General features: G+C 42.5%; 1 protein-coding gene across 8 annotated transcripts in view; it reads left to right on the forward strand.

Annotated features, from left to right (window-relative positions):
* The window catches only part of GIGYF2 (GRB10 interacting GYF protein 2), a 164,054-nt gene that overhangs the window by 36,945 nt on the left and 110,998 nt on the right, over nt 1-16,111 (forward strand). For 2 of the 8 annotated variants that reach the window (XM_038754860.1, XM_038754904.1), the window contains exons 1-2: nt 11,395-11,460; nt 12,483-12,592. The exons of 5 other annotated variants lie outside the window; for them this stretch is intronic. In XM_038754860.1, coding sequence (XP_038610788.1) covers nt 12,547-12,592 — 46 coding nt within the window. In that variant the 5' untranslated portion in view covers nt 11,395-11,460; nt 12,483-12,546. Of the gene's footprint in view, nt 1-11,394; nt 11,461-12,482; nt 12,593-16,111 lie in introns of those variants that run through there. One more of the 8 variants, XM_038754903.1, reaches the window with a different exon arrangement.

Consider the following 16,111-nt stretch of genomic DNA (forward strand, 5'->3'; position numbering starts at 1 on the left):
TCTGAATGGCAAACTCCTTGTTGTGGGCCATGGAAACTGGAAAGACAGCCTGGTCACACCCTTTATCACCATGTCCCCTCCCTACTATTGCCTAATTTCACTTTCCCCTTCTAATTAGAAGGTACGCTAGGTGTGAGATCATGAGCATCTAATCAGCTGGACAAAGCAAATCAAATATGGCCTATTCTCTGATGGTGATATATGTGATGATGGGGGGGTGGGGGGGGAATGGTGGAGCTTGTAGGAAGAGATGATTGAGCTGGGGTGAGAGTCCAGCAAATAAAGATTGTATTTTTTTCTTCATAGTAAGAAAAAATATAGCTGCTCTCATAGAATATTTGACTCTTAAGGATCCAAAGCAAATGTTTTTTAAATGCTACTTTTAAAATTCTAACTAGGAAATAGGTGGTGTGGAACCTAAGAAGTGTGACTTCATAGGTAGCTGTATAAAAATGGATGCCCGTGGATCTTACGAGGTGATGGGTGTATTGGATCTGACAGTACTGTATTTCGAAAGTCCTTGTGGAACAGCGCTAACTGTTGAAATAATAATGTGTCTTTAAGTGCTCTGTGCCAAGCCCTGTACTAAGCACTGGGGTAGAAACAAGATAATTAAGTTGGACAGAGTACAGGGCTCTCATTCCTAAGGGATCGGGAACTCAAGGTCGCCCAGCAGGCAGATGACAGAGCCAGAATTAGAACCCAAGTCAATCAATCAATCAATCAATCGTATTTATTGAGTGCTTACTGTGTGCAGAGCACTGTACTAAGCGCTTGGGAAGTACAAGGTGGCAACATGCTCTTTCCATTAGGCTACGCTGCTTATACCCTGACAGGTAATATTTAGCCAGTTTCTTGGTACTGAATCAAATGTCCCAAAGAAGGCGTCCTTAAAGTCTTGGGTTTTGACTCCAGCTTGGGTCACATTTTGTGATCACTTGGTGCATAAGTAAATTGCTTTACCCTTTTGTGTTTTAAATCCTTTCAAGTGACACCATTTTACCTCAAAAGGTTTTGAGGCATAATCAGTAATTCGGTAATAAGACCCTTTGTAGAATGCTTATAATCACTGGCATAGTGGTGTTAATATTTTTCAGTCCCGGACTCCTTAATGGTCTATCTTAATTTCATAGCTGATTTTTCGTCTTTGAGACAGAATGACTTTTTTGTTCTGCTTACTCATTGTTTGGAGCCACACATGAAGAAAGCTCACGGCATTCTGAAGGTTAAGATGATTCCCAAGTAGCTGTGAAGGACTAGAAGGACTCCATATCGTATTGGGATTCATGGGTTGTTCTCCCAAGTAAAAAGCTTCATTGAAGAGTTTAAAGCATTCATGTTTATTTCAAATGGCCTACCCTAATGCCATTGTTTAAAATGGAAATTCGTGTTTATGTTGCATGTGTTTTGTTCTAAGACAACTTGTGGAATGGTTCTACTTTGTTATTTTTGAGGGTTGGGGGTGAGGTGGGCATTAGTCATGTTTCCTAAGGGCTACTTTAGCCATAAGCCATAAGCAGTTTTTGTGCCTTAGAAGTACAAACTAGAATTGGAATTTGGCCAGTGGGAATTAGGAAAATAAGCAATGATGACTCCTCCTAAATGACTGATACTGAATCAAAGTTGTGTTAGAAGCAGGAAAGTTCAGTTGGGCGAGTTTGTCCTCTTGTCCTTGGCAAGGGTACCTAACACATAGCAACAGTATTTCCTGAAGGATTATACAGCCATAGTTGTACGTCTGGGTATAAATGAATTTAACAAATTACAGCATTCCCTCCAGTGCCTTAACTGTTCTATCTATGGAAGATCCTACCAAGGCATTTTTGCCCCCATTGCATGATCCTTGATTGTTCCCCTTTTCTCCCTGGCTGGGCTTAAGTAGGGAGGGGGAAAACTTGTAAATGATTATCCTTCCACTAAAAATTTCATGATTTGAATGTGGCCTTCACTTCCTGGGCATTTTTTTAAACTTTCTCCTTGAGTGGGTGTTAACATTGTCAGTGCAGGGAGGAGACTGTTCATTTGCCCTCTCAACCTTGTGTACGTCCCTCCTTCAGGGGTGTGGGAAGAGAGCAATAGTTGCAGTTATCTTTGGGGTAGCACAGTAACTGTTATTTCTTTCCCTTTGACCATAGAATTATCTTGGAATCGTGCATATTTTAATCGTGGGTAGACTTTCCAAAGCAACTTTACGGTTGAAAAGTTTGAGCATGTTAGACAATGAAATTTTCTACGTGTTGGAGGATTATTGGAGGCTGTATTTGGTTTCTCAAATAAGCTGCCCTCTGTGCAATTGTCCAGCATTTAGATTCCCCCTCAAAGCCATTCCTTAACTTACCCTACAAAATCACTTTAGTAGAATGGACATTTTAAAATAGTTGTCCAGATGAAAGTGAGGCAAGAAATTTATTTGAACCTGTGATATCTTCTGATATGCATCTTGTAGTGTATTTGGTTTGTCTTTAATCAGGTGGGATCATTCACAAGACTTTGCTTTTATATTATTTAGTTCTTTAAAAGCTTATAGAGCCAGATGGTGTCTTTCACCCCTGCAACATAATGGGAAGACTAGAGAAAGGAATCAGTGCTTGACTAGAAGATCCCTGAAAATCTCTTCAGTCATGGGTTGGGCAAATAAAAAAAAAATCAGTACAGTGTCCATTGATTCTGTGTTCACCCAGTTTTCCTATAACACTGGGGTTCTTGCAAAACCCCGTAGTAATAAAAATCGCATTGTGGCATTTGTGGTGGCTGAAGGAACAGGCTCTCATGCTCAGAAGAACCTTCCCTAAGAGCAATCTACTCCAAACAAGTAGTGAAAATACAGTTTATTGAAGAACTGAGTATATTGGCTTAAAGATGGTGATTTTGACTATTATTAGTAGCACTAAACAGCACTACTCCAAGTTTCACAGTTTGTTTTTGAAAATGATAGCCATCCATGTTGTATCCATGTATCCATATTGATTGAAAATAAAATTTGAAGTGTAATCTATTCGAAATTGGTCAGATTGGAAAAAATGCTTTAATAGAATTGTTTATTTTGGAACGAGGGGTGTTGGAAAACCTAATCAATTGAGAGCTTCCAGCCAAAGTTTGGGCACAGTTGAGTAAGGCAGAGGCCTTCAACCAGTAATGTAATAACCCCGGAGTTCTTCAAAGTGTTACAGGAGGTATAGCCATTTTGGCAAAATGAGTTACTTTTGACTAGGCTCCCAGCAGAAGTGGTAACTCTTAGCGAGCATAGCAAGAAGCAGAGCTGTAGCAGCAGCCAGAATAGGTGAAAAGAAAAACTGCCTTTGTTCTTTACGAGGGTGACCAGCTTTCCAGAATTCCTGTTTTTTTCTATTCTAGTTTTGTAATCTCAGTTTATTGCAACCCTTGTCTCATCCGCCGCTGATTCTTGGCTCCCGCTCCACCCTCTGCCTTTTACTCAGTCTCCCTTCAAATCTGAAAGACCCCTGCTCTCCCAGTGAACAAAGCTTGTGAGATCACATCTCATCCAGACGCCATCCCTGATTAATATCTAGTATCCCAGATTAGATTCACTCCCAACTGCCACTTCAGTGCCACCTATGCACCTGTGTTCTCAGTCTCTCAGAGCTCTTGCCCAAGTGACTTACCCACTCTGTTACTTCAGCCCCCTTTTCTTCCTCCTCTTTCTAATTTAGTGTTTTGCGTCCCCAGATGTGGTGTAAACTCCCTTGGCAGGAATCATGTCTGCTAATTCTTTTGTACTCTTCCAAATGCTTAGTTTAGGGCTCTGCACACAGGTGCCCAATAAATAGTATTGGTTAATTGACTGAGCACAGCAGGAAATGGTCCCTCAGTCTTGGAGACACAAACTCCTTTGACCCGACTGGTCTGAGTCGGAGGCATTCCTCGGAGACACAAACTTCTTCGCTTCCTTTTGAGAAGCAGCGTGGCCTACTGGATAGAACATGGGCTGGAGTCAGAAAGACCTGGGTTCTAATCCCAGCTCTACCACTTGTCTGCGGTGTGACCTTGGACAAGTCACTTCTTTGTACATTTGTATATATGGTTGTACATATTTATTACTCCATGTATTTATTTATTTTACTTGTACATTTCTATCCTACTTATTTTATTTTGTTGGTATGTTTGGTTCTGTTCTCTGTCTCCCCCTTTTAGACTGTGAGCCCACTGTTGGGTAGGGACTGTCTCTATGTGATGCCAATTTGTACTTCCCAAGCGCTTAGTACAGTGCTCTGCACATAGTAAGCGCTCAATAAATACGATTGATTGATTGATTGATTGATTTGTGCCACAGTTACCTCATCTGTTCAATGTGGAATAAGACTGCGAGTCCCATGTGGGACTTGGACTGTGTTCAACCTGATGATCTTATATCTACCCCAGCTCTTAGTACGGAGCCTGGCACCATAGTAAGAGCTTAACAAATACCATTAACCTCCTGCTGCCCCCCCCCCCCCCCAAAAAAAAAAAAAAAACCCGAAGGAACGCTGAGAATGTTTTCTCTTCCCACTTGGGGCAGCTGCATTTGCCCTTTCCCTTGGTACTGGCTCCATTGGGTCTTTGTATTCATTCATTCATTCAATCGTATTTATTGAGCGCTTACTGTGTGCAGAGCACTGTACTAAGCGCTTGGGAAGTACAAGTTGGCAACATATAGAGACGGTCCCTACCCAACAGCAGGCTCACAGTCTAGAGCCCCTCTTTCCTCTCTCCCCCCTTCCCCTCTCCATCCCCCCCGTCTTACGTCCTTCCCTTCCCCACAGCACCTGTATATATCAAACAATCAATCAATCATATTTATTGAGCGCTTACTGTGTGCAGAGCACTGTACTAAGCACTTGGGAAGTACAAGTTGGCAACATATAGAGACAGTCCCTACCCAACAGTGGGCTCACAGTCTAGAAGGGGGAGACAGAGAACAAAACCAAACATACTAACAAAATAAAATAAATAGAATAGATATGTACAAGTAAAATAAATAGAGTAATAAATATGTACAAACATATATACAGGTGCTGTGGGGAAGGGAAGGAGGTAAGGTGGGGGGGGATGGAGAGGGGGGCGAGGGGGAGAGGAAGGAAGGGGCTCAGTCTGGGAAGGCCTCCTGGAGAAGGTGAGCTCTCAGTAGGGCCTTGAAGGGAGTAAGAGAGCTAGCTTGGTGGATGGCATATAAATGTATATATGTTTGTGCGTATTTATTACTCTATTTTACTTGTACATATCTATTCTATTTATTTTATTTTGTTGATATGTTTTGTTTTGTTCTCTGTCTCCCCCTTCTAGACTCTGAGCCCACTGTTAGGTAGGGACCATCTCTATATTTTGCCAACTTGTACTTCCCAAGCGCTTAGTACAGTGCTCTGCACACAGTAAGCGCTCCATAAATACGATTGATTGATTGATAGAAGGGGGAGACAGACAACAAAACAAAGCATGTAGACAGGTGAAAAAATAGAACAAATAGAATTATGAGAGTGGTGGTTTATGTGAGGAGAAACTGGTTATGGGGGGTAGGTGAAACTGTGAGACTATAGTAGAGGGCTTTTTTCCCAAGTTGCAATATAGTTGAATTTCTCTTCCTACTCTTACGTGTCCTTACTTGACTATCCTGACTGTCTGAAATTATTCCTTGCTTGACACATTCTCTCCTGTAAGTATGTTGAGAGAAGCAGTGTGGCTCAGTGGAAAGAGCATGGGCTTTGGAGTCAGAGGTCATGGGTTCAAATTCCGGCTCCGCCACTTAACTGTGTGACTTTGGGCAAGTTACTTCTCTGTGCCTCAGTTACCTCATCTGTAAAATGGGGATTAAGACTGTGAGCCCCGTGTGGGACAACCTGATCACCTTGTAACCTCCCCAGCGCTTAGAACAGTGCTTTGCACATAGTAAGCACTTAATAGTGCCATTATTATTATTATTATTATGTTAGGGTTGAAAAAAATCAGTTATGAAGTGAGCAAATGAGTCAGAAGGGCAGAGTGGGAGAAAGAGGAGAAAAAGCAAAATGAAAAATCATTTAAATATCTGGCAGCCAAACATTTAAAAAATATACCTGCTCTGAACTTGCTCTCAGAAGGAAATGTTAAATGTTTAGGAGGTCTTGATGAAGAGATTGTGGTGCAGTTAAACTCCGTTAGATTCAAGGGGATGACTTATTTATGAAACAGATGGAAAACTGAACTTTTCATTTCTCTGCAAAATTGTAAAGGATCTTATTTTACAGTTTAGCCAGCAGCATGTGTTATATACTTGTCTTTTTAATTGTTCTGATGGAACGCTAGACACAGCAACTTCCTGTGTTAGAGATTTAGTCTGTTTTTACTTGTTTTGTGGGCAAACCTGGAAACAGTGGTAAACGTCTACATGATCTAGTCCAGTGATAGTCCGGAGAGGTACATTTGAACGTGGATTTGGTCCTGGTTTTTAACTACCTTAGGGGTGACATTCTCCTGCCAGCTGTTCTAAGAACATCAATACCCTTTCCTGCGCTCTGCTCCAGAGGTGTGAAAATTGCATTCAAGGTGAAGAGGTCCCTGCCTGGTTTGGCTGCTTTTAGTAGCTTTCAGCTGTCTGTTCCCCGTCTCACCTCAGTGCCTGAAAACTGAGCACTGAGTTTCGTATGTACTATAGGTTCTCTGAAGAAGATTGCTCTAACCCAGTTTTGCATATAAAGAACCAACATTTTACCTTCCTTTCCTTTTTAACCTGTATTAAGTGCATACAGTGTACTAAGTAGGCGGTAGTTTCAGGGTAATCAGTTCAGACTCAGCCCCTGCCTCATACAAGGCTCACATTGTAAAATAGTGAGAGCCAGATATCTTATCCCCACTTTTCAGCTGACGAAAGTGAGGTTCAGAGAGGTTGCGACTTGACCTTGGGCCATTGAGAAGGTCAGAGATGGGATTAGAACCTGTCTCCTAGTTCCCAGTCCCACACTCCTCCTACTAGGCCACATCGCCTTTTTCAATATTCATTCATTCTATAGTATTTATTGAGTGCTTACTGTGTGCAGAGCACTGTACTAAGCACTTGGAAAGTACAGTTTGGCAACAGAAAGAGACAATCCCTACCCAACAACGGGCTCACAATCAAGAAGGGGGAGACAGACAACAAAACAAAACGAGTAGGCATCAATAGCATCAAAATAGAGAAATAGAATTAAAGCAGCGTGGCTCAGTGGAAAGAGCCCGGGTTTGGGAGTCAAAGGTCATGGGTTCTAATCCCGGCTCTGCCACTTGTCAGCCTTGTGACTCTGGGTAAGTCACTTAACTTCTCTGTGCCTCTGTTACCTCATCTGTAAAATGGGAATTAAGACTGTGAGCCCCAAGTGGGACAACCTGATTACCTTGTATCCCCCCAGTGCTCAGAACAGTGCTTTGCACATAGCAAGCACTTAACAAATGCCATTGTCATTACTATTATATGGTTAAACAAAATGGGATAAACGTAGTATAAATCACTACTTATCTTGGGATTGGGTTATTTCTGATGGAGTCTTCCATCAAGAGCAGCAGATGAGCTTTTACCTGAGACTTCAATACCAAGAATTTGATGAGGGAACTGATTGTCAGTGGTAGTGTTTTTCACAGCGCTACTCATCCCTGCTAGTCATATTCCTGCTGGGGCCCTGAGTGCAGCAAACAAGTTGCCGGGCAGGTTTGCTGCGCATTGCAGAGTGCATGCAGAAATATTTTAAAAGCAGGACCCGTGTATGACCACAGCACCCAGATCATAGTTCCGATGCCGTTCCGCCGTGCTGTAACCCCGCAGGCTGTTGCCATTGTAATTGTCCATGATAACCAGGGATTTTGCAGGATTCCTCCTGGGCCCGTCCACCTTGTGGAATATCTTAGATGGTTCTTAAGTCAGAAAACTTCATCCCTAATTCAGTCATTCAATCGTATTGATAGAGCGCTTACTGTGTGCAGAACACTGGACTGAGCGCTTAGCACTGTACTATGGCACAGCCCTCGCAAGCTACCTCTCAGGGATTTCTAAATGCCTTCTGTACCCCCCTCGGTGGGGACAACTTGGCTGAAAACTTGCAGAGGAAAGCTCTGTGTTGTTTGCCACTCTTTGTCTAGCGGTAGTAGTTAGGCAGCCAGTAGGACTCATGAACACGTACCTCAGAGGTTTTTGGTTCTGTGTTGGTCCTTGGGCAGTTTTGGTCAGTACTAGGATGCTTCCAGAGATTCAGGTCTGTTCTAAGGATAAATCCAACAGTTTGGATAAGTTTGGAGCTCCCCAAATTATCGTGGGTCAATTTGAGAGTGTAAGTTTGTTGTGGGCGGGGAATGTGTCTGCCAACTCTGTTATGTTGTACTCTCCCAAGTGCTTAGTACTGTGTTCTGCACACAGCAAGCACTCAGTAAATACCATTATTGATTGATGGAGGGTGTACCAAATTCTGGATGTCCCTGAATGAACACAGTCTAATATGGAGCCTCCAGACCAGATATGATCAGGTTTGGGTTGGGTACCCCGGGTCTTCTTCCTCTCCTCCCACCATCCCAGTGCTGACTTCAAAATAACCTGGCCTCTGGAGATGGGAGCAGGGCGCAATGCACCTGGTAGTTGGTAATAATAATATTCAAGCTTGGTTCACAAGTAGGTAAAAAGCACGTTTTGTTGAAGTTTTGAAGTAATTTCTCCTTGCCCTTACCCCCTTTCTAGTTGGGCCCGGGCAGCACACATTCTGAATCCTCTCAGGTTGAATGCCCTTCTTTTTAAACCTTTGCTTTGCCGGGCTTTGAAACGGGCTTGGTTAAATCTAGCTTTGTTTTAATTTATAGCACAGCATGTTAGCTTCACCCACAGGGAAATATTTCACTTTTCCTTTCCATCCCAGCCTTTTATGGAAATGATGCACGGTGGTTGATTCAGTGTAGATGAATTCAGTGTTGTGATTGTCCAGTGTAGAGTAATTTAAGAAGAAAAGGCCTACCTAAACGAAGTTGAGCAAATCAGATTTTGGAAAAAGGACCACAAGGAGGCATATTCTGAAAGGGAAGCTTCTCTAAGGGGATTGTAATGCTGCAACAGCAGGTGATTAGGAAACAAGATTAGTCACCATTCTTTTTGCACCCATGCAAAAATCACAGGCTATATCTAATAGCCGGATCTCCCACATTAAATTGCCAAGCAGAAGACATTGTTGTAAAACAGCTTTAACTTTTTAATTTCACATCTGTTTTCGCTCTTAAGAAAGATGCCATTCCCAGTGTCAGCAAGAGTTTTTGAATGCCACTGTATTAAGGGCTCTGAAGAGTTGGAGGAAGCAGCCTGGCATAGTGGGAAGAGCATAGTGGTCCTGGGAATGAGAGGACCTGGGTTCCATTCCCAGTTCTGCCACGTGTCTGCTGTATGACCCTGCACAAGTCACTTCTCTGTGCTTTAGTTATTTCATCTGTAAATTGGGATTAAGACTTGAGAGCCCCATGTGGGACATGGACTGTGTCCAACATGATTGTCTTGTATCTACCTCAGCGCTTAGCATAGTGCTTGGCACACAGTAAGGACTTAAATACTAATGGGGGAAAAAAGTAGAAGATTCAGTCTTTGGTCTCAAAAAGTTTTCAATCTAATGGGGAATATGGGACAAACGAATTCCATATAAATAGAAGCAAACATAAATGCATACAAAACCAAGTACAGCTGTACAACAATTTTCACGTGAGTTGGTATTTGAGGAGAGAGAAAGAGGAAATGGTTCACTGGACATATGAAGATGTAAATTGAGTTTTGAAGGAGGAAAGAAAAGTCACTGGGAGAGAGGAGATAAACTAGTTCTGTATTGTGATGGGAGAGGACAAAAAATGTGTAGGTGTTTCTTCCATTTTTTTGGTGGACCATTTCCTGATGGTTCATGTTTCTTCCTTTAAACTTTTTTGGTGTCAGCTGAGTAGTTAGGAAGATTTAAAAAATGATAACAATCCCTGTTCTCAAAATATAATTTTAATAAGTTTTCCAATGGATAATTTTCCAGGGAGTATAGTGAAAAAGAATGCCTAAATTAATAGTACAGTGTTCAGAAGTGCAGTTTTGAATATGAAAATCTGCCAGTTCGACAGTTGTTGAGTACCATTTTTTCCACAGTTTAATAAACTATAAATTGATGAGCAGATTGGTTTTTTAGGACGTGTAAATTGAGAGATCAGTGATGGGAACTTTTTTTTTTGGTAGTACCTGAAATAGAAATGTTTGAAGCAATCCTTAAGTAATTAGCTCTAGATGCCGAAGATGGACTAGGACTAAAGAGACCCAATTTGATTCAGGACCATTCTGCTGTTGCAGGCGGCGTTGTGGGTTTGCGACTCTGGTGTTGAATTACTGAATTATCTCACTAAGGTATTTTTAGTAATAGTCCAGTAATTGACATGCTGTTGTATGTGCAGTATAAAGTTGGTTATTTTAATGTCTTATCTGAACCAAAGCTAGATCAATTAATAAAAGACTTGAATGAATGACAAAGTTAGCTCAGTGCCCACCATCCTCAACCAAACCTCAGAATACACAGTTATTCAGACTTTCAGCTGCAGTCGGTTCTTCTCTAATGTGGGTGGTAAGTTCTTGAAGAAGACTACATTAAGGAGAAGCTGCATTTTAGTAAGCAGGGAAGTAGCATGGCTTAGTGGAAAGAACACAGGACTGGGAATCAGGAGACTTAGCCTTCTTTGTGGACCCCCTTAGAGTGTCAGCCCCTTTTGGGACAGGGACTGTGTCTAATCTGCTTATATTGTAGCTACCCCAGGGCTTAGCACAATGTTTTGCACATAAGTGCTGAACAAATAGCATAATTAGGATTTTTTCTAACTTGATTGTTGCGCCTCACATGTGCACAACCATTTTTTTTGCCAACCTCACATCACATTCTATCCAGACAAGAAGCATGTTGTTAGAAGAACCTTCCCTAATTCCTTAACAACATTCTAGCCAAACTGTGTACTAAAAGCAGAAGTTGTAGCAGCCCTGAATATCTGAGTTAACCCTTGTCCCAATTTACGGGGACCAAGTACCAGTCTCCTGAACTTGTGTATCCGAGTAGATCGCTCACTGGGCTAAATGTGGTTCCCAGTTGCCAGTCAGCTGTCCAGTGTTATTCTACACTAAACCGTGGTGAGGGAACTAGTAGCTGCAGAGCCAGGACCAGTTATTTGGCACTAGGCATACTTTCATTCCGTTGGATCAATGTCACCCAATTGATGTTGAGCAAAAATCATCCAGTCTGCTTTTAGTTCCCTCTCTACTTAACCCTGCCCTACTTCCACCCCTTATCTCTTCTCTCAGATTATTCCCTTTCCTGTCATTTTCCCTGCCCTACTTGAGTAAATGCAAAAGAGAACAGTAGAATGGTGATTTTTTTTTTTGATTTTTAAATTTAGGCTTGTTGAAGTTTACGTGAATGGACTCGCCCTCCAATCGTTTCTCTTCACCGTATTCCTGCTGGCCCAGAAGTAACTGTTTAGGTGATAACTGTTCCCTACTTGAATGCCTAGCCCTGCTTGGGGGCCCACTTGAGAGCAGTTGCCAGCTGTGCCCTCTTAGCCAGCAGAGGTGGTGGAAGAATTGGTGGGGAAGGGGTGGAAGAGGACTTGAGTGGCTATTCTCAAGCAGCTGGTCAGGGGCCAGACAGTATCAGCTCTAAACTAGCCATGAGGGGTAGGTAGTGAGGGAAGTAGAAAGGACAGTCTGCTGCAAACAGTGGGAAGTTGGGGGATTCACTCTTCCCTCCCTCAAGTGTCCCCTATTCAGGTAATCGCTGGACTTTAATAGTTGAATAACTAAAACCCCCACAACTGCGGCAAGTCCAAACACCTTGATGTCTAGGCCAAGTTTTATAGTCTTTTATAAGTACTAATAGCAGGGTTCTAGGAACCCATGACTGTTGGTTCCTAGAACTATTACTTTGGATCTGTTCCCCATAGTTCTGGTATTTTAGAAGCATGTACGAATTGAAACGAGCCTGTTAACTTTTAGTGTGGGACCGTCCCTGCCTGGTGATTGTACGGTTGTTCCTGTAGGCTGCAGGGATTTTTCCACCAGCCCATCTGGACTTGAGGTGAACTCATAAGGAGCTGACCTGGATGGACTCCACAACCCCCCCAATAGCTTAAAGTCGCCAAAGAGTCCTTGGGGGGGACCCTGGGCCCAAGTGACCAATTCTAGAGACGACTTCGGGGACCTTCAAGGGTACTAGAAGCAGCCTGGCTTAGTGGAAAGAGCTCGGGCTTGGGAGTCAGAGGTCATAGGTTCTAATGCCGGCTCCGTCGCTTGTCAGCTGTGTGACTTTGGGCAGGTTGCTTAACTTCTCTGTGCCTCAGTTCCCTCATCTGGAAAATGGGGATGAAGACTGTGAGCCCCCGTGGGACAACCTGATTACCTTGTATCTACCCCAGCGCTTAGAATAGTGCTTGGCACATAGTAAGCACTTAACAAATATCATCATCATCATCATCATCATTATTATTATTATTATTATTATTACCAGAGGGAAGAACTCCAATTTCTGAAAGTATTCCAAAGGATTTACAGAATTCGATTAGCTCCATAGAATGCAGTTACCTATAAACAACCTTCCACATGTCTCTCCCCAGTTTGGTGAGTTTCGCTTTCTGGTAATTTTACATTCACTGTTGAATAGAGTTATTACAGTTAAACACCCTGTATTTGGATTCTGCACGTTTGGAAACCTGTTGTAGGGGCAGAATTAGGCAGGTGAGATGAATTTGGTTAGCCCGCATAAAGCCATCCAGAACACCTCACGTCTTCTGAAGATTAGTTCCTCGAGCCCTGTGGTGGGTCCCTGGGAGTCTTGCATTGTAGTTCTTCTCTAACTGATTTATCTGTCGTCGTCCCCCCCGCCTACCTCTCTTGTAGGTTATCTCCTTCAGAGAAAGGGACCCTTTTTATTTTTTATCCCATGCCTAGTATGGTGTCATGTTAAACCATTAGCTGATTATGATGATTAGGTTGATAGCAGCCCGGTGGAGCTTGGCACAGGTCAGTTCTGGCCTTTGGGGGCCAGGACCAAGGTGGACCTTAGACACTTAGCAGTCCTTTGTTTCCAAACAAGAAGCAGGCCCAAATCTGACTTTTGGAGGAGCTGCTGCCATAAATGTGGAGTAGTTTCACATATAGGTTTCTTTTCCTGGGTTGCTATGTGCAATATCTGGTGGTATGCAGCTGAAGATCTGGGGTGCTGGGTAGGTTGGGGACTTCGAAAATAAGTGGAGGTAATCAGTAAGAAGAAACATCTGTTCCCCTTAAGCACTTTGTTAGTCATACCTCCTCCAGCCCCACAACACTTATGTACCTATGCATCTGCAATTTGTTTTATTGTCTGTCTCCCTCTCTAGTATGTAAGCACCTTGGGGGGAGCAGTTGTCTATACCTACTCTTGTATTGTGCTCTTCCAAGCGCTTAGTACAGTACGCTGCTCAATAAATACCATTGAACGACTGAAGTAGCTTATGGCTTGCTGATGATGGCATGAAACATTATGGCTTGTTCAGGTTCTAGACCATTTTAAAAAATAACCTGAATTTGTCATTAACTCATATAGCTATGCTAACGTCTGAGGCAGGGAGAAGCAGGGGTCTGTTACAACTATTATACTGAAGAATGAAATAGGGCCTAGAGCGTTTAAATGACTTGCCTGAGGTCAAACAGTAGGCCAGTGGTGGGGTAGGGACTAATCTTTCTACTGAGCAATTCTGCCTGGACACAGGAAGGGATGGTTATTATATTCAAATGTATTTTATATAGGGATTTCTCCAATATTTGTGCTGTGGGCCACTACCAATACGGTTGAATTTCCCTCAAACACTTCTGTGTCCTTAGCATATCTAATTTATCCAGCATCTTACCAAATTGCAAGTATGTGTCGTAAGTCTCATTCATTCAGTCGTATTTATTGAGCGCTTACTGTGTGCAGAGCACTGTATTAAGCGCTTGGGAAGTACAAGTTGGCAACATATAGAGACGGTCCCTAACCAACAGCGGACTCACAGTCTAGAAGCGGGAGACAGGCAACAAAACAAAACGTGTGGACAGGTGTCAAGTCGTCAGAACAAATAGAATTAAAGCTAAATGCACATCATTAACAAAATAAATAGAATAGTAAATATGTACAAGTGAAATTGAGTAATGAATCTCACATTATTCTACAAGATTTGTGTCAGCTCAAATCTTGTACAAATCTTGCAGAAAAATGCTTGGGGAAAGTCTCATTTGGTCAGCCGTCAGGTCAGCATAGCTTACAGCAGTGCCAATAATTCATTGTTTCTTCCAACAGTCTCCCTAGTAGGGTAACTGATGTGAAGAGACAAAAGATGAATGTAGGCACCTTGTCTGCAGTGCAAAATATGGACAGTTAACTGCGAATTCTGTGTATTAACCCAACAAATATTATTTTGAACTCATCGGAACCATGGCTAGTTTGGAAAATTAGGAAGAATAAACTTTGATAAATACAATTGGGCAAGAGCCTGAATAAGATAATTGAAAGCTTTAAATTATATGAACCAACCTTGGTCCCACATAGTTTAGCTAATTAGATTTCTGCTGTGTCATTAATAGCTCGAAGTGAGTTGAGTGTTGTGCTTAAGACATAGTTGCCCCCTCTTTTACTTTTATTTTTAGTTCATAATCACGTTATTAGCTCACTTTGTCTCCATTTCATTTTACTGTCCCTGGGATGTGTCCAGCAAAAGGGCCTAAAAACTACATAATGATTAGAGATACTACATGGAAAAACTTATCAGCATTGGATGAATGCTGCACCCTTTGCCATTCCAGTTTTTCCTTGGGGATTAGCTAAACCTGGATTGTCAGCTAAGGAATCATCACCACGATAGCCTATTCAATTGCAAACATGGGTAGTCAGCACAGAAAAAAATCCTCAGTAAAATCATTTCACATATTGAGACATAATGGCAAAATTATGTGTTAGTCCGTTTATTGAGTACTTACTATGTGCAGAGCACTGTACTAAGCACTTGGGAGACTACACCCATGTTTTCATCTGGTCAAAATGGAGCTCACAGTTAAAACACCTTAATAATTTTCCTAGGTGTATTCCTCAAATGTGGAGTCTGAGAATTTGGTGTTTACTATAAGTCTTTCTTGATTGCCAGGGATTTCTTTCAAAGTCATTAGTTTCATTTGATTTGAATGAAACTAATCCAATGTAAAGGATTAATGTTTCTTTTTGAGGCAGAACGGTGCATGAGTTGAAGGGAAGAAGCATGCATATCTCCTTTGGCTTTATAGAGGATTATTGTATTTCACCTGAGTTCTGCTAGATTTTAAACTCCATGGGGGCAGAAGTTGTCTATTAACTTTCTCGTATTCTTCCAAGTGCTTACTTAGCACAGTGCTCTGCCCAGAATAAGTGCTCAATATATACTATTGATCATTGGTTCAAAATAGAATCGGGGACAGTCCAGATCAACTGATGTGATGTCCTTTCACGTATTGAAAGAGAGACGTATTCCTATTCTCATCTGTAGGATAAAATCTGTGTTTTTTCTCCGGTCTTTTGATGAACCCAGATCCAATCAGTAGCAGCCTGTTTTTCCACACAGGGATCCAGTCCTGCGAGACTTCTCTTTTCCCCTCTTCTGATTGGTTTATCTCTTCCGTTTACCAGCCTCTTCTGTGTAGAGGGATGCGCCACCCCTTTCAAATTATGAGTTGCTAATGGGGAGAAGGCGGGGGGTTTAAAATGTGGCCTGCAGACCGGCCCTGATTTAATCCAGCCTACTGAGCCAGCTACTTCTCCCCGCAGGAGCTCCTATCCGGATCGGAATCAGATGTAGTTAGAAATAGCCAAGTAACTGTGGCCCTGTATCTGGTTGGGAGGGATGGGGCGAGGTGGGTACTGATTGTCTCTGTGGCTGGTTTGGAGCCAGGTGGAGGCTGCTTTGGGCAGTAGCAGTTGCCCCTCCACAAGGAAACATCCCCTCAGGTACCTCACTCACCTTGACAGCCGGGGAGACTTCGTTTGCAGCCCACTGTATGCCCCCAAATCCCAGGAGTAGCCTTCCGCTGTCGCTCATGCCTAAAATGAGTTTATTCATTCAAGCCATATCGGCCCAGTGAAAAGAGCACAGGCCT

Source organism: Tachyglossus aculeatus, chromosome 1, assembly GCF_015852505.1.
Source record: "Tachyglossus aculeatus isolate mTacAcu1 chromosome 1, mTacAcu1.pri, whole genome shotgun sequence".
In the NCBI taxonomy this organism is placed as follows: domain Eukaryota; kingdom Metazoa; phylum Chordata; class Mammalia; order Monotremata; family Tachyglossidae; genus Tachyglossus; species Tachyglossus aculeatus.